The sequence below is a fragment of the Ptychodera flava genome, chromosome 22, assembly GCF_041260155.1.
Source record: "Ptychodera flava strain L36383 chromosome 22, AS_Pfla_20210202, whole genome shotgun sequence".
Taxonomy (NCBI): Eukaryota; Metazoa; Hemichordata; class Enteropneusta; family Ptychoderidae; genus Ptychodera; species Ptychodera flava.
The window spans coordinates 34,794,413-34,813,499 of record NC_091949.1 but is presented as its reverse complement, the minus strand read 5'-3'; the positions used below and the strand labels follow the sequence as shown (position 1 = coordinate 34,813,499).

Below are 19,087 nucleotides of genomic sequence, written 5' to 3'. Positions count from 1 at the left end.
GACTAAACATGTGGGCAATGCTTGGTGATTTTGTCAACAACAGAGGATGAGAAGATTTAATTGAGAAACTTTGGATTTGAACTTTCTCTTTCTACCTTATCCTGTCAAGTTCATATTTCACCCTCAGGTCAATTTGGTTAAAACTTGTGAAGCCCAACACGGCCCATATGGGGCATTTTTCACAAAAACTTGAATATTTGAAGGTCCCTGAAAACATGGATACAGTAAAAGATGAGTTTTACAAACCAAAGCTGCTATAACAGACCAAGCCAAGCAGTTGAAAATGCATGCAATTTTGGCTCAGTGCTGCTTTTGACTGACTTGGCCAATGGGGAAGTGATCCTGTCTGGCAGAATAGAGTTACACCTTTTACAATCTATGTATATTCACACTGTATGTGATCTAAATACACATACTAACATCTTATCAGATAAAGGATTCATTCACAACAAAATACTTGTCTTCATAGGTGCACGTGCTTTGGTTTGTAACTCATGCATCAAAAACCTTGCATACAAAAGATAGAAAATTTTATCCCTATCACAGATTTTGCACACAGTATAATACAGCTTACTAGATTTTACTCCGGTATAGAGCATAAATTTTCTGTCCTTTTGAAGTTTTGGTGCCTAAGTAGGTAAAGCACAAGGCTCAGGGTATCAGATGTCAATGAGTGATTACTTCATTAGAACTGCAACAACTGTCTGCGGCAGCCAACACAAGTACAATGACTTTGAAAGGAGAGGTTAAACGGTGAAAAGTTCAAAATTCCCATCATGCATCACAAGAACTTAGGTGCCAACTGCCAATTAAATGCTAGAATTGAGAACTAAAGAAGCAAGTAGCTGTATCTTTTGACGATTTTTTTTCACAATTTTTGTTTTGTACATCCAATGCAAGTTCTTGTTCTATTCACCAACCCGTGTTCAAACACACACTCTGTCTCGCTTGTATGCAAAGCATGTGTACACATAAGATGCACTGTTATTGGTCACATTTGAACTCTAGTCGGGACCAGAATTCATTTGTCAATTATAACAATGCAGTCTCCACATGTACAGGCTGAGTTGACGAGCTGATTACTATATATCTCAACATGCTTGAGGGGCATAACACTGTAGTCGACACAGAAAACAAAATTAAAGGAAATCTTCAAAACTTCCAACCACTAACCATCTAATAACAAATCTTGATGCTTGATTTTTACTATACCTGAGTTATCTCCCTGAGCTTTGTCTCGTTTCCTCTTCTTTTTCTTTCCTCCAATGGCATAGTTATCCCTGGCACTCCAGCCGGGGTATAGCTGCATATGTAGCTGCCTCTCCTTTCTGGCTAACTCATAGTACTTGGCTTGTTCTTCACGACTTAACGCGTGCCACTAGTGAGATTATAAAAACATTTCAAGTGTCACTGAAGCTTTATGAAACATCAGATGGGGGTCAGGATTAGCTTGAACTGACATTTAGAGAAAATTTAAATCAAAATGAAATACTTCTATTTCTGGAAAAAAGTTTCGCGTATCAGGCTTTGATTATTCTGACTTCAACCAAATATATGGATCAAAGAAATTTGATACTGTACAAACTATTTCAGCCTATTTTCAAGTTGACTGTTGCTGGAGCTCCGTAGAAAAACACTTTTAATTTACCTACACAGTGTAGAGGATGAAAACGCTCAGAAATCTGGTAAGATATAGCTGTATCAAAATAAAGTGATCTGCGTCACCTACATCAATTTCAGCATGCCGATTACATATAGGTGCACTTCTCACCACAGGGTACACTGGCTTGTTGTTTATTTGTGTTTGTTTATTTGTTATTTTTAATAAAATAACAGCGAAAAGCTGTTTTGTTAATATTTGTCAATAAAGAGCAGTTTATTTGTTTATTTGTTTGTTTATTTATTTATTTGTTTGTTTGTTTGTTTGTTGATACGTATTTCCGATGGTTAGGGTTAGGGTTAGGGTTAAGTTAGGGTTAGGGTTAGGGTTAGGGTTAGGCTTAAGTTAGGGTTAGGGTTAGGGTTAGGCTTATTCACTCCCTCTATATATTGAGACAAGGGGAGCAAGTGGGATTCCAACATCTGTATTTTCAAGTCAAGAAAAACACACCAAATAAATGCCGGACAATTGAAATATTGGGTTTGTGGCAGCATCATGTCCTGTACTTACCACACCTAACCTTTAATTCGATGGAAAGGGCAAAAATCGGCGATATTTAGCATCTTTCTCCTTTGATTCGTACAGTTTGTACGGCAAAACGTAAGTGTCACACTTTGGCGGGTTAGTACGTCAGAGAAATTCAAATCTGACCAATCAGGCAGCTTGTTAGACTCACAGCAGTATACGCGAACGCCAGTTCTCAAGCGACTATACCACAGCAAGATGCAGTCGTGCCTGTGACTAATACGTGTTCGCAGATATCGAGAATGCAACAAAAAAGTCGTTGATTCACTGTTCATGACAACGGATCATACTTTAACCATTAAAAGATGTAAAAACAATGGGAAACTCGAGTTCCCTTGACAGCAACGTAAGGAAAATGACACGTTTTCCAGTACTTTCTTGATTCTTTGACCCTGCTCACCCCCGTCGCCTAAATAGAATAGTCTCACACACGTCTGCCATGGTTTATTTTCATTGACGGCCACGATGTCTGTTTTCATGTGAACATGCAGTTGCTTTTGTTTGAAGCAATTATACTTTCATTTGTGAAGCTTTTTTTCCTGGTGACTATTACAATCACTGCTATGTTGTTGTTTTCACAAGATGTATACGGTTTGATACAGGAATATTGAGTTTGCCTTTCCGTGTAGGCAATATGCATGCCATGCCAGTTCACATACACTCAGATCAGCAGCATACATGTACATGACGTCTTTGTTTCAAATTTGAGGTTTTTTCCGACGCTGAAATTTTACCAAAATGTCACTTCTGTATTCAGAGATTGTGTAATCAATACCTTTGGATAAAGTTGATTTGGAAAGCGATAGACACATCCAGAGGAGTTCAAAAAATCGTGCATAAAATTAGCATAAGTTAAGCGACCGTGGCAGAAAAAAATGGGATGCTCGAGCCCCTCCACAGTTTTTACCACCGTTCAGTGTTGCCGAACCGGGGGGCTTATAGTATACTCGGACGAGTACAGTATTGTTCGTAGTTGGAAGGTTACTGCCCGTAGTTTACTTTCGACAGCTAGAAAACTATTAGAATTGAACCAATACCAAGAACAACTTTTCCAGCCGCGGAAATTCAACCGTGGCGTGGCGACGGTCTCTCTGTATTTGTTTACTTCCGGGTTTACACTCATGTTTTTTTTTCCAGTATATCTCACGAACTGATTGGAAATGAGTGCGTTTCGCATAGATGTATAGTTGAAGTACTCTAGTGGAACCTTCTTCCCATAAGACCAAAGTGAATGTTGCGGCATACAAAGTTGTCGACGATTCGTAAAGGGAAAATGAATATGGCAAAATGCGCCAAAGTAAAATCATCCTGGTTCGAGCCCCGCAACGGTAACGTCTCCAGTTCGGGCCAAGGCAGGGCTAACAAGCTATCTGATTGGTCAGATTTGAATTTCACTGACGTACTAACCCGCCAAAGTGTGACACTTACGTTTTGCCGTACAAACTGTACGAATCAAAGGAGAAAGATGCTAAATATCGCCGATTTTTGCCCTTTCCATCGAATTAAAGGATAGGTGTGGTAAGTACAGGACATGATGCTGCCACAAACCCAATATTTCAATTGTCCGGCATTTATTTGGTGTGTTTTTCTTGACTTGAAAATACAGATGTTGGAATCCCACTTGCTCCCCTTGTCTCAATATATAGAGGGAGTGAATAAGCCTAACCCTAACCCTAACCCTAACTTAACCCTAACCCTAACCCTAACCCTAACCCTAACTTAACCCTAACCCTAACCCTAACCCTAACCATCGGAAATACGTATCAACAAACAAACAAACAAACAAACAAATAAATAAACAAATAAACTGCTCTTTATTGACAAATATTAACAAAACAGCTTTTCGCTGTTATTTTATTAAAAATAACAAATAAACAAACACAAACACACACAAACAAACAAACACAAATAAACAACAAGCCAGTGTACCCTGTGTTCTCACACCTTAGAAAATTTCACACACTGCATGTATTCATAAGGGTCTGATTCAAATGAAATTTTAACCAAATGCAAAATTTAGTTTAGAATTTAGAAATTCTGCCAGTTGTTAAACACACTGGAATGGTTGCTATGGTCAAAATAAACACGCTTCCTGTATTCTGACCCTACTATGCCATATTAAGATTCAACACTATTCTAAGGGGCAAATTCGTTGGGGATGAGGTCATTGGGTCAGAATGCACTGAGAAGGTCCCTATGAAAACCAATTAGATCACATCAAAAAGGACTTAAACCTGGCAGAATTATGCTATAGATATGAAAGAAGAAAACAAGATCAAGATGGGGACTTACCCTCCTTCCTAAAATTTGATTAATTGCAGCAGACTCCTTTAACGTGCACTCGGCCACAACTTTGGCTCTCATTTCTTTCATGTACAGCATAAATGCGTTCAAAGGTTTCTTGACGTGAGGTGGTTTTTGTTGTTTCTTTCCTTTTTGTCTGGAACAGAACAAGGGCAGCTGTGTAAACTACTTCCAATCGACAAAGGAACTGAAATTCCATGACAACTTAACAAGTAACTTCCCACAACACGCATGCCTCAATGGTGTGGTCGTCATAGCAATGAGCAGCGGTAAAAGTAACTGATCTTGGCGAGGCGGGTTCGTTCTTGTCATAGTGTTTGTGAAGATCACAAAAACTGACACACAAATGTGATAAAATGTGACTTCGCACTCAAACTCTGTTCACCTCAGCGACTTTGAGTAAGTGAGTTTTGGTCATTGGCCTGAGAATGGGACAAGCCCTGAGTATGCAAAATGAAGAGTTGTTGGATTATGTCATTCAAGTCAAATATTGGCTAAAACTTGTTTAAAACATAATGACTTATGGATACTATGAAATCACAGTTCTCTCAGTGAAAGTACATAACAAAGTGCAAGGCAAAGAGATGTTCGCCAATAGTATAATCTGCATTCATGCTGAATAACATTTTTTTCATAATTAGTATGTTCAATTTGCATATTAGTGAAACTCTCACCTGTCGTTGCTCTGTTGCTGTAAATCTTGTTTTGCCCCTGGAGTAACTATGGCTGGATGCGGAATGCCTGTGACGGACAGACCCGGATGAGGGGGCATTCCGGGATGACTAAACCTTGGCATATTTGCTGTATTGACTGTGAGTGCCGTCGGATAGGGCCCTCGGAATGCTGCAGTTGTCATGGGATACACGGGACTACCAGGTTGCCTACAGATGTCGACAGTAAAAGTTACATCCGTGATCTGGATGAAATTTCTCTTTTTGAAATTTTCTGGGCATGGCTGATAATCCTCATTAAAAAACACATAACCATGGTAACTTCAAGAGTTGTCAATAGCAACCACCAAAAATACTCCTCCTTATTTACAGGCCAGGTAAAATACAAATTACTTCCCTTTCAGTGAATTTAATGTTTATTTGAGCTTCAATAACAAATGTGAATTTTGTTTGGGTATGTTAGCAAATCACAATAATTTTTTTCGGTACAATTTACTGTGTAAATCATTTTAAAAATAGCAAACGTCAAGAAAGTGAAGAAAGGATGCTGAAAGTAGGCACTGAAAAGCTTTCTATTTCCATTTATTTGAAAATGAGGTGAAAAAAAATGTTCATGACTGCCACGAAATATGGTGTCACATTAGCAATATTATCTGCAGCTGACAGAAATTTGGTGAAATATCTGTTCATGCCTGATTTCTTATCATGCGATTTTCACTGCTTCCGTTAAAACCTCGGGTGGTTACTGTCTATCATTTTTCTAACTGGTGTAGACATGATTTCCAAAGTTCTCGTCAAAGATTTTATTACACATTAATGGCAGAATCTGACATTATTTCAGATCGGTTCTGCATCAAAATGATATATTTTTCATTATCACTATAAAGCCTTTTATTTCCTACACGAACATCCACATTTGTCTTCATACATTGGATATGTTGTACTTGGAGTTATGAACACAGTGTGTGTGTGTCTGTGTGCGTGCGTGCATGAACGTGCGCGTATGTGCATTTGTGTATGTGTCTGTGTGCAATTCTGTATGTATGTGTGTGTGTGCGAGCACACATAGTCATTTGTTTGAAAGAAAATCATAGAAACACGTCATATCAAGCCCATGTGTCCCTTGTCAATCACTCTGAGCTCCCAACGGTGTGACAGGAAAACAGGGCAGAAGAATTATTTTCTCGTCTTAAAATATCATTTATCAAGTTTCAGGGACTGTATTAACTCCATGTTCTGTATGAACTCTGTTTTTGAAAGGACACTGTCCTTTTTTTACACAAAGGAGTCCAATTTCTTAGGCAAATACAAATGCTGTAGTTTTCTCTCTCTCTTTCTTTGCCATGGGACCTCACACTCAACTCTACCAATGGCTACCGGCAATCGCTGTAAGTTTTCTAAAAACCTTACAAAACACTGTATGTTATCCTTACAAGCATGTATCTGAGGCATTGAGATTAGTACGCCCTGTACGCTAAATTGAAATGCTGCTGACTCGAGGAATTTCTCTCCGACAAACAAACGTTTTACATGTTACACGTATCAGTATGGGGCTGATGCTAAGAAATTTTGATCAAATTCCTAAATTGATGCAAAGGCTTCATGAGTAGAGCTCTGACTGGCATTCAAGAGAACAACACCTAAAAAAAAGTACATCAAAAATATTAAACACTTTTTTTTGCATATGGATTCAAAATATCAGCATCAAGAGATATTGAAATTGTACTTTAACCCTTTCACCACCATGGTTTGGCCCAAACCCATTATTATCAAAGGTGACTGTGGACCAGTTGACAGGGAATTGGGGGGTGAAGAGATTACTCTTACCATTGCACTTGTGTGTAAACTTCCATATGATGCGGAAGCTGGCCCATTTGCCCTGGGAGTGGCGGATAAAGAGGAGGCATCTCGCCCGGATGCCTCGGCCTAGGCATGCCTAGAAATGAAAGAGAACCCACTGAGTTAATGCTGCTGTGTAGCAGCCTTGTCAACAACAATGTTTGTGGAGGGGTGATCCTACCTACATACCCTAACAATTTGGTTGATTCCTTGTGTTTGTGAGTGTTCCATGTTACATATGGGGGTGAACACTTCATGACCCTATTTGGTCTACATTTGTCACCATCAGCCCTCTATCCTCTGAAAGTCTGTAGCTACCTGGACATACCATTACATATTCATTTTTTTTTCAGCAAATTATAATTTTTCAGAAGACTAATTAAAATCAATAAGGAAATTCATTAAAAAAAAAATTTATCTACTTTGGGAAAAAATATTAACCCAATATTACTGAAATATCACAAGGTGACGGATGTTTGATTCTGATATTTAACAAATGATTTTCTCTTTTTCGTCAGATCTTGAGCAACTGAGTGTTTCAATGCAAAATAGGAAAGGTTATCAGCCATGTATAACAAGTGAAGTTGTGCATAACAATATGGTATCTTACGTTAAACTAATGTTGGTGATTTTTGCAGAGTTTTCAACCCTGTAGATGATGTAAAAATATGTCTTGTACGATTAAGTAATGTCTAACAAGCACAATACCAACACAAGACTGTAAAAGTCCCACCCAGCAAGAGGCGTCTATTTCACAGGGTTGTACGCAGCTGATATGAACATAACAGAAACAGTGCTCGGAAACAACAAACCAAGTGGAAGAATTTCAGGTTTTTTTTCCTTTTACTTCAACAAAGAGGCAATTTCTGGAATCTTAGTACTTATCTTTGTATCAAACCAAACAAAGTGCTAGATTGATACGGAAAATCTGTCACCTCCATAAAATTTGTCACCGATCACTGTCCCATAAATCTCTGCAAATCTCTATTTTTCTGAAATTTTCAAACGAGCCACTTTGTTACAACAGCTTGTTTATCACTTTTGTAAACTTAACAGAGAAAGCCAGGCTATGCCCAGGATTACCTCTCTTTTTTGTGTGTTACCATGGTAACATGTGTAATCATAACGTTTTGCCATGGAATGTGCTTTCATGAGACTAACATTACAGACAGACTTCGCTATTGTTGAGTCCACATCCACATTCTTTTGTCCTCTTGTGTATTTATTTATGTGTCTATCAGAATGGAAGAAATGATAATTACGATTGTAGTAGAGATGATGATGGCCACTTACTTGCTTTGGGGTCAAGCTCCATGGGTGACCCCGGAGGAGCCAAATGAGGAGGCGGTGTCGTCCCATGTGGAAAATGATCATTATTATACATTAGGGTTAGCTGTGCTAGGGGATTTGGATGTGCCCCTGGTGGGTGTACCACCGAAACTTTATTTGCCTACAGGGGATTGAAAAAAAAGGAAAAAACATTTAGATACAGGCATCAGTGAAGCAAATAACATGTTATGCATGCTCGTTTGGGATTTTTTGTTGATCACCGTACAAGGAGAGGCTGCCAAGAGTGCTTGATTTAAAAACATTCAAGAAACCACTTGTGATTTTCATGTAATCTGAACTAGTTTTACAGCTAGTCAGACTTTGACAGCCGCAAAAACTTTGGTTCCAATAACATGATAAGCTCAATAGCATGATCAGCTCTATAGTGCATGAATTTCATCGGATGAATACTGTCCATTGACAAGAACTCATGATCAGTTGCTTTGAATACACGAATGAATACGCTTATGTAGGAAATCAGGCATTATATGATGGTCAAGCTATCATAACGTTTCTGTTTGTTTGAATGGATAGCTCTCTGGTTTGAGGAAACATCTTTAAATGAAAATATTATTTCTAAAATCAATACACAAAATTACATATGATTGTTGCACAACAGTGGATGACATCACATAGAAACACAAACAAACAAACAAACAAAGGACAAGATTGAAAGTTGTTTCTCTTATCAATGGTTCTACTCCGGAATAAAAAGGACGCGATGCGTACGTACGCCGTCGCGTTCTACATACTCAGTACGCCCAAATAATCACGTGATGCCGGTACAAACAAACCCACATGTGTACTGAACGCGTATGGAAATACAAGTACGTCTGTGCGCGTTTGCGCACATGGCTTTGTTTGTACCGTGGTCGATTCGAATTCCGGGTTTGGCCTATTGTTGAAAGATTTTGATCTGTAAACTACAGCCTACACACTGCCGTAGACAAATCAAGGAAATGCGTGTTTGATGCTTGCATCTCCAAATTAACATTTTGTGCACGGATGTTGCGAAGTTTAGGTTTGAAATGTAGCTGGCTTGGAAATAAAACATTTTCATGGCGCAATGTTTAAAACAGCTGCAAATAAAATCTATAATAAGTACAGATCGTTAATTTTACAAAACTGCTATCACCTTACAGTCACTGCATGTGCTTTGTTTAATAATTAATTTTAACAACTTAGTTTCTCTTGATAAAACTGCCTCATGTTACAAAAGCTGGTTCAACCACAAGCGTGTAAACCAAACCCTGGCAGCAGGGAAAAACAATTTTGTTTGAACTCTGATTTTAATATTTAATATGTCAACATTCACTGGTCTTTGCAAATGTTACATCAGGAATATGATACACACACACACACACACACACACACATACACACACATATAGATATACAACGGTAGAAAACACTTATGTATGCATAACATTCACCATTACATATCATGGCTATGTGGGTGCTTTGTCATATAAGATGACATAGCTTTCAACTTAAATTTTTTATTTTTATTTTTGTTTAACAAGTGACGCATTTATCCAAGAGAGTATGTATGTCTGACTGATATCCCATGAAAGACTTCAACAATACAGAGCCTCCATGTTTTCAGGTCACAATCTGCTGTCCAATTTCAAAATTGCTGTCCAATGCACCGATCATTGAGCCGTTACAGAACATGCATTTCAGAGCAAGCTGACTACCCTGGCCCAATCATAGTTCAATACACAGAATATGGGCTCATTAATGTCAGACCTATCATTTTTATAATCACAATATGAGATTTACTGAAAAACAATTTGCAGCTTTTAAATAATCCGTTTGATATGTTTGTTTCAAATTTTTATACTTCAAATATTGATTGAGGAATTTTTGGTGACTGGTTATGTTTTGTTAAGCATTCATCCTTTGTGCTAACAGTGAACAATATGGGATAACTTCAGCGTACGGATAATTCTTCCGTGGTACAGGAATTTGAAACCACTTGCACCTTTAAACTGGCAACAACTTTCCAGAACTGAAGTGGACTATCATACATAATATCGTTGTCACTACGGAGAGGACGTCCAGGAGGCAATCAGACACTCAAACCAAATCAAATTTTAGAATCATCTATGAAAGATTATCAACAGATTGGGTTCAGTAATTTAATAATTTCTGATTTAACAAATAATGTTCTCTTCGAGCTAAGTTGAGAAAAGACTTTCATACCAGGCAGGAAGACGGAAACTAAGCGATGATCCTTTAGTAACACGCTCTTTGGATAATCCACAAATAATTAAAAAGCTGTCCCGACAACAGCGGCAGCATAGCGGCAGATTGTTTAGGCTCATATTGGAATCACCATTGCAAATGTTGAACAGCTTGATCTACTTGTGACAAAAAAAAATGAAAATCCATCTCCCCGGGTTTTAGGTTGGACACTTTACAAACAAGATGCTAACGATGGATAAAATCCTGAATGACGCTTCATACATCACAACACTTTGCAACACTTCTTATCAACGAAGCACCTTATGGCGTATACCATGGTACCTCAATGAATTTTTTGTAATACCGTCCACTTAAATATTTTTTCTGAAACTGAAATGATGAAGTTCTCTGTTGTTCTAGGTTTATATCTGACATAGGTACACCATATGGACACCTGCTGATGTATTTAGGCAATGAAGATACCGCATCACTCCAAACCTTCAATAACCCCTAAATATAAATTTTGCATGTCAACCAAAATTTGCATTTGGTAACAGTACTAATATTAACACGAGCAAAAAAAAAATGCTTTGTGGAAGAAATAGTACTGTCTGATTCTCTATGTATTATCTGTTCTGTCATAGTGTGATACACACCATTCTGTCACGTGAGCCCACAGCTTGACAATAGCTATGGACATAAAGTTTGACTGGAGGGGTTAAACACTTAATGGAACAGCCCAAAAGCAAAGTCTATGGCAACTGTTGCCACCGCTAAAAGCAGTTTCACCTTAAGGAAAACACTGAGTAAATGTTTACACAAACCACAGATCCAACGCCATCAGTCAGATATCGTGCTTTTCAGTTCAGGTTAATTGATCGACCAAACAGATACACAGATTAAAGTTTATAGAGAAATTCAGTACAAAAGGTTTAGTGCTTCAACTAAATGTCTGTTACTGAGACTGCTATATTATCGAACAAAATACTCTTTTTTTTGTCATTTCTAGACTGACATTACTTCCTTTGAATTGCAATACTACGGGGCATTCATACAAGAACATTAAAACAATTCACCATTGTGAATACACAGGCATTGTGTACTACAGATTTGATACAGTATCAACCACGATTAACCCTTTCAGTGTTTTAATTTTTCCAACCAAAATTTTACGGCAACAGGAGTTTACCAGTTTTCAAGAATTTTTTCTGTAATTTTTTCATAGTTTTGGACCAAATGGACATAAAATTTCATTTGCTACAGGTTTTCATCCAAATTTGGCAAAAATCTGAAGAAAAAAAATTGACTGGGATATATTTTAGAAAGTGACAAAAATTGACTTTCGCACTTAAAGGGTTAATACTTGCAAAATTCAAAAAAGTGACAATACTTGAAAATTTTATTTCCATGACTGAAGCATGTAGCAGAAATGTGATAATTTCTAGTGTATAAAAGATCCTATACTTATGTTAAGTCAATGGAAGGTAATCCGGTTTTCCTAACACAAGTTGAGAATGTTCCTAAATAACAGTGATTTCGTTGTCTTCTTGGAAGAATTATGATCTGTCTGTAATGGGTGAATTACAGTCTCTGTGACTGAAAACTTGAAGCAGATCTTGTCTGGCAGACTTTGTTCAATATTTGTAATGAGGGCAACAATGGAGTTCGTAGACTTCAAGAAAATGTTGATAAGACGAGCATCGAGGAGGGAGGGAGTAGGAGAGGACAACCACTGCCCCAAGCAATGACATCAACGCAATCTGAACCACAATCAGAAGCTAACTAAATACAGAGCTCTGAACCACAACAAGGCAGTCATGATAATTTGAAAACGATTTGCGTCTGATTCCTTTCGGAGGTACTTTCCTCCCGGCAGGGATCTTCATCTTTTGTTCACTTCTTTTCAGACGGTTCAACTCAGATAAGAAGTTCATAACTCTATCTTTTACTCCAAGCAAAACCACATACAAACCTGTCATGAAAACGTTGTTTGAGATACAGAGGCTGGTCTCATTCACAGGGTCTCCAACGAGATAAGATGTCATGCTACTGTTATCATGTATGCCAGAATCTATTATTATAGACGTATCTTGTGAAGATTTCTATACAGAATACAATAATAATATTAAATGTCTCATTTTGAACAGTATGCCATCTCCTATCCAGTAACGATAGCATTTCTACTGATAATTGTCATTTTCCTATTTCAATCCCAAAAATCCAACCTATGGACACATTACATACGCCTCAATGACACGCTATAAATGCATGCATTTTGTCCCAATATAATGTATTTCACAAAACACAGCACACTGACAGTTGCCTTACACTATCGTCACATTTCGCTTAACATTTTAAAACGTTGTCATAAAATTTAGTCGCAAATTTTCAACAAAAATATTCTTTGGTTTTTGGGGTTTTTTGGAACATATTTAAGCATGATTACAATCTCTGTAAAGCTTTATTCTTAAAGTGCCTAAAGGAAGTATTATTCAGTTAAGCACTAGTCTGTGAAGAGACTTAACATGGGAAAAAAAACGATGAGCATTGATGCTGGGGATATCTGTCAATCACCCAAATGCATCATGGGAGCTTCCCCATCACACTATGTAAAACTACAAATGTGAGATGCCCACAAACAGAATGAATTATTTGGTAAATCTTTTCAGCAAGAATTTCAAATGTAGAATGGGATGGACACTGATAGATGCTTGTTGACACTTCGCTGCAAAGCACAGAAAAGATTTCACAGACTCTGCTGCAAGCAGAATAAAATGTCATTACCCTGAGAGTGAAAACACGGTTTTACCCCCAAATATAGCGTAATTTTGAGGGTTTTGAACCAGTTTACTGCAGTTTTAGAAACTTAACACAGTCAGTTCTAATTTCAATAGGGTCATATGAACATTCACACGGATGGCTTGTGATTTTGACAATGGAATATCTACCCTTCAACAGAGATTATCAATTTTTGATACCTTCTGACAAGCTCATCAAAAACTGGTGAAAATTTAGTTCCCTGTTAATTTGATAATGTTGTCACATAAACTTCATCCCAGCTTAAACACACAGTAATCCATACGTCATATGGTTGTCTGCGAGTACAGACTGAAAACTAACACCACAATATTTCTGACCAACATTAATTATTCAATGTAAATTTTCTCGAAACAATGATACCAGTAACACGACAGTTAGTCCAGTGTCCTGCATTAATTAATTAGTTACTGTCCACTTTCAACACCTGGATGACATTTTCAGTGTCTTTTTGTTTTTAAGCTCTCCAGAGGACTTGCACAATTTTTAGTTCTATAAAGTCATTGAAAATACATGGTGAAATGTATGTACATGTGTGTGTGTCTGTGTCTGTATGTCTATAAAATATATATATATGTATATGTGTATATATATATATATATATATATATATATATATATATATATATATATATATATATATATATATATATATATATATATTCCTTTATGATGTTGAGCAAAACAATGATCAGTTAAATGACCTCAATCATTATATGTCAATCATAAAAAGTGCAGCATCTGTCCATAATTTGAGAAATAAACTTCCCTTAGAAATATTCCCACCCAAATAGTTACCATCATCTTTATAGTGTTAATGATTAATAAAGCCATTAAAACCAGTCGTATGCTCTGGAATTGACACAAGTAGAGCAGACAGCCTCAATTAAGACAGGCCACACTGTGAAGCCACCACAATGTACCATATTGCTGCACTAGCAGTTGAAATAGTTGCTGTGAATTGAACACAAATTGGTCGTATTTTTTTTAATTACACTGTATTACCCATCTCCCTGCATCTCATGGTTGCCATGGATATGGATTCACTTACTCTGTTAACACATGGCAGAGAAATCTCCATAAAAGAGCACATCAGTTTATCAGCTAAAGAGAAGATTTCTTTCAATTTTCATCAGAGGGTGAAACCTTGTACCCCTCTCGCTCTGTTAATGGTTCATATCCGACAGCTGAAAGTAATGGGGTTGAAACCATTGAGCACGGGGGTGAGGTGGGTTCAAACAAACAGCGTTAACTCACATTGCGTTTAATGAAACACCTCCATGCCACACTGAAGCGTAACACTTCTTTCATCTCTGAGACTCCATCTTCTTGCACCAAGCATTCACAACTGCACACCGGAACGCCAGAGTCACCCATCTTGTCGGTCATGTCTGTACCCTTTCCGAGCCCCATCAACACTTCACATTTCTAGCTGATACTAACAGTAACACACCGTGTGCTCAGCTACACCAGTCTCTAAATCTCTCCCCACATTGAAACACTATGTACTCTCCTGTATGTCCATCCATACAAATCTCTCCATTCCGCATTTCAGTTTTGTAGCCATGTAATATTAAATGTTGCCTTCCAGAGCTTCAATCAACAGTATTTGCCGGAAAATCGATCATTGGGAAAGTTGAAGACACAACAGCCATCTGCTCAGATCCAGCAAAGTCATGGAGCCATCAGCATGACATAGGAAAGTTGGTTATCACTTTCTGAAACCAGTAGTGAGATGACACAAACTGACATATTGTCACACTGACCTGCTTAACTCGCTGGGCATTATCCTCCCCCTGGGCAGCTGACCCCCTAGTTTCCCTCTGAACATTCTGCCATGATTTACGACTGTGGCTGGAAAGCAAATCCAACCCGCGCACAATAAATTAAGCTTAGGATCCGCAGACAGATTAGGTTAAATCAACTTCGCCATGACAACACCCTGTATTCCAGTTGCTAATTACTATTCCGTCACATGCACACATTCTTCCACAGAAATTTACAAATTTCAGGGAGCAGACTATAGCAAATTTTTGACATCAATTTTTTTTTTGATTTCTCCAAGTTCCGTTTTTACACATATTTTTTATTGCAGGCCAGCCTATATTTTAAAGACAAATAAAAATACCTGTAAAACCATAATCCCCCTCGTTAAATCAGACCAACATGGCTATTTTATTTTTCTTTCACAAATACCTCCTATTGTCATGATTTTCGTCATAATTACATTTTCAGAATATGTGGCGAAAGAAAATATTACATTTATATCCTTCATGTTCATTACCCTTGACCCTATTTGATGACCCTTGACCTCCTTAACCTTAGCTTGAAGTCAACAAAAATCGTTCATGAAAAAATAGATTAAGATTATTTTCCTCAGATATAATTTCTGAATATTGTAGATTTACCATGCAATTTGTCCATTATTGCCTGCTTTCCATGCAAAGAATTCATTGTGAAATTCTGTTGTCTCCTTTCCAAAATGTGTCCACACGCAAAGACAACCATTCATGTTCTTGTTCTTGTTCTGGTTCATAATTATAGTTTCTTGAGCGTCCTTTATCGACATTCTAAAATACAGGTCACGCAGATTGCGGAGTTCCCAAGTAAAATATACATACAGAAAGGACAGATGAAAATGGTAGGGCATCTGTGAGGCAAGCTCATGAGGAATTCTCATATTTCTCCACTTACAAGGCTCTCCAAACATCCACTGAAAGTCTGCATGTTTACCTCAAGAATTGATATAATCACTACATTTGTAGATTGTCTGGGAAAAGAAGAATGAAATGGCCTGCAGAAGGCAACTGATAAATGCTCAGCTAAAATGGGAGAGAAAAGCTGAGGATGGTATGTTTGATTTTGCTCGATGTTGGTCAGAGACCAACCCGTATACATAATGAGGAATTAATTTGACATTTTTGCACAAAACATTTCCCTGGCCATTAAATTTGTGGGTTTTTCGCGTGTATACATTTCATAATCCTTTATAAGTAGTCGTTCACTAAACGTGATAACAGTACCTTCATGGCGTCACCACAAACCAACGAACAGTAAGTTGCTTAGCAACCAAATAACTTGCATTATAGATTACTGGATCTGCTGATGAGAACGCGGCGATGCTAGTACAGTCTGTAATGACTGAAATATTAATGTCAGTTCCTTTGCAACTGAGAAGGAAAAAACACAATGCAATGATTGAAAGCAACTATCAAAGCAAGTTTTGGTCTTTTACAGAGCAAAAAAAATAATAATCTCAATTTAATACTATTATTTTATTCAACTTAAAGCCCAAAGCTAAACACTTTTCTTAAACAATCTTGAAGCAAAAATTACATTTTTGAATGTTTTTATTAAAGTGTCACAACAGACACTATTACCAAACACACTAATATGAAAAATCTGCAGCGATGTCAAGATATGTCATTTGAAAAAATTCATTCTTTCATGTTTAGTGTTTCTACAGAGTGTGTGTGTGTGTGTGTGTGTGTGTGTGTGTGTGTATACCGGTGTGTGTGTGTGTATATTTACTTCATTGTGCCACCGAGATAATTTGTAACATTGATTTCAAAAATGTCCACACGTCTTCACCTGTCAAATTGTTTTGATGTGTCTGTGCACAGTTATTGAAGTTACGGGGCTGTATATTTGATGAGAGCACTGAAGGGGTTCGGAAGTGAAAAACTGGTACAACCCACTCAGTTTGTACAGCCTCAACACATCTTGGTGGAAATCTTACAGCCCATGAAATCTATCAGCCTCGGGCATTACTTTTTAAACACTGCTTTTTTCAGAATCACCATTAGAAACGACCCATCTGTTGTTCTTATCAAATTTGATGAGCAACAAATGACATTCAAGCCTTATATTTAGTAACCAGTCGCGATAATGACAGAAAAAGTTATCAAAAAACAAAATACCGTTCTGAAAAGCTTATATGCAGATATCCTTCCATAATTTCCTGTGTAAAAATGAAGAGTTGCTTGCAATATTTATTGTAGCATAGTATTCTGCTCAACTGATACAACGTGACAGTTGAGTGTCTGCCAAATCAATAAAACATGGCTGTCTTCTTTGTGTTCTGCGTAAAACAGTACCATTAACTCTAGAGGGCGCTCTGCCGTATGCTGCAGAGCTTGTGATATTGGACAGGTAAAAGCAAACAGCCACCTCAACGGCAACGGCAGCACCGACAAATGGCTCAGATGAATTTACAACAATCGAAATCGATCCCGGCTGAATATGATTTCCTGTTTCCTATTAAAAGTAGAGCAGTTACGGCCTACACAAATGCTCTCCATAATGAGAGGAGACAACCCTGCTTCTAGAAATCCATTACCAGCTGTAGCCTCGTCAGACAAAAATTTAGTCTTGTCTCTGTCAGGCTTGCAAAATGGGTCAAAAAACAGCTGTTGAATTGACAATAGGCATTTGAAGAAGCATTTTTAAGTTTTTTATCGGACAAACTTTCCTTTTTAAATCAAGCTCAAAGCAAAAGTCTGGTGTCATTACTCTAACAGAAAATTTCGCAAAGTACCCCTTGATAAGTTGGGATCAAGTTTTTCATACTTCACAAGTGACAAGCAGTATTATTGACTCGGTCAGTACTTTCAATGTTGATATCAAAATGATTATATTGATGGTTGTTGAAATCAGAATATCGACACTGACATTGATTAAGGTGACAATGGTGCTCACTACAGTGATAGTGATAGTAGTGGTGATAACGATGATGATGATACATGTAATGATGATGAAGATGAAGATGATGATGAAGATGATGAAGATGAATATGATAATAATGATAGTGATAATGATGATGACTATGCAAATGTTCACACACGTGTCAAGTTCACCAAGGACAACAAGAATGGCATTGTTCATAACCAAGTTCACAGAGAAGAGAGACAATATCTGTGCATGCAAGTATCACACCCAATTTTATGACCTGTGATAAAACACCCATGTCAGTTTGCCAGAATTTTCATGACACAATAAAAAAGTTTTACTACGATGTCTGTTAACCGTTTGAACAAGTAGAAACAGTGGTTAATCAGCCAAACTCACACACAATATATTTGTCAGTAGATTGATATTTATAGCTTTTCATAAATTTCTTCAAAGCAAGACTGCCTACAGAAATGAAACAAGTTACTATTTCTTACTTCTATAATATCAGTAAGTTAAACGTTACTGACACAATCCCATGAACCATACAACACTGCTCTAATATCTTCTTACCCTGAAAATTTAGCTCTTGTGTCAACTACATTCAAGATCCACTAAATCTTTCTCCTGAACTGCATTTAATGACGATATTTCCTGACAACATACATCCCAATGATTATAAAAATCCTCACCATGTACTTTGAAGAATTTCATGACACAGACAGTTTCACGACCAATCACAACTGTCTACCTTCAGTTTTCAAAAGCTTCCAAAAATGCTCTGTATTTGGGTATTTGCTGACAATATTTTGAGTAAACTGCCTTGAACTAATAAGATAACTTATTTAACCATTGGATGAATCACCTCCGTGATCGGTTGTGTTTCCCTTTTCGCTGTTACACACATCTCTGTCAATACAACAATCAATACACCATATGTAATCTTTCACCAAAAGGGTACATTTCTTTATAATTGTTGCTTGCCTGCGATGAGAAATTTTTATCAAAGGGTCGATTGCTGCAGCATTTGATAACATATGCAGTATTTTTATTCTAAGAAACGAATAAATGTTCTTAAATTTTTTTCCG

At 37.4% G+C, this 19,087-nt stretch overlaps 1 protein-coding gene across 3 annotated transcripts in view; it reads right to left on the bottom strand.

Moving 5' to 3' along the window:
• Positions 1-19,087, bottom strand: part of LOC139123280 (transcription factor 7-like 2) — a 91,402-nt gene that overhangs the window by 13,464 nt on the left and 58,851 nt on the right. Inside the window, exons 1-6 of one of the 3 annotated variants that reach the window (XM_070689412.1) lie at positions 14,588-15,094; positions 8,293-8,449; positions 6,988-7,117; positions 5,164-5,370; positions 4,478-4,625; positions 1,213-1,378 (exon numbers count right to left, since the gene is read on the bottom strand). In XM_070689412.1, the coding sequence (XP_070545513.1) occupies positions 1,213-1,378; positions 4,478-4,625; positions 5,164-5,370; positions 6,988-7,117; positions 8,293-8,449; positions 14,588-14,743 (964 nt within the window). In that variant the 5' untranslated portion in view covers positions 14,744-15,094. Of the gene's footprint in view, positions 1-1,212; positions 1,379-4,477; positions 4,626-5,163; positions 5,371-6,987; positions 7,118-8,292; positions 8,450-14,587; positions 15,095-19,087 lie in introns of those variants that run through there. The other 2 variants (XM_070689410.1, XM_070689411.1) reach the window with 2 other exon arrangements.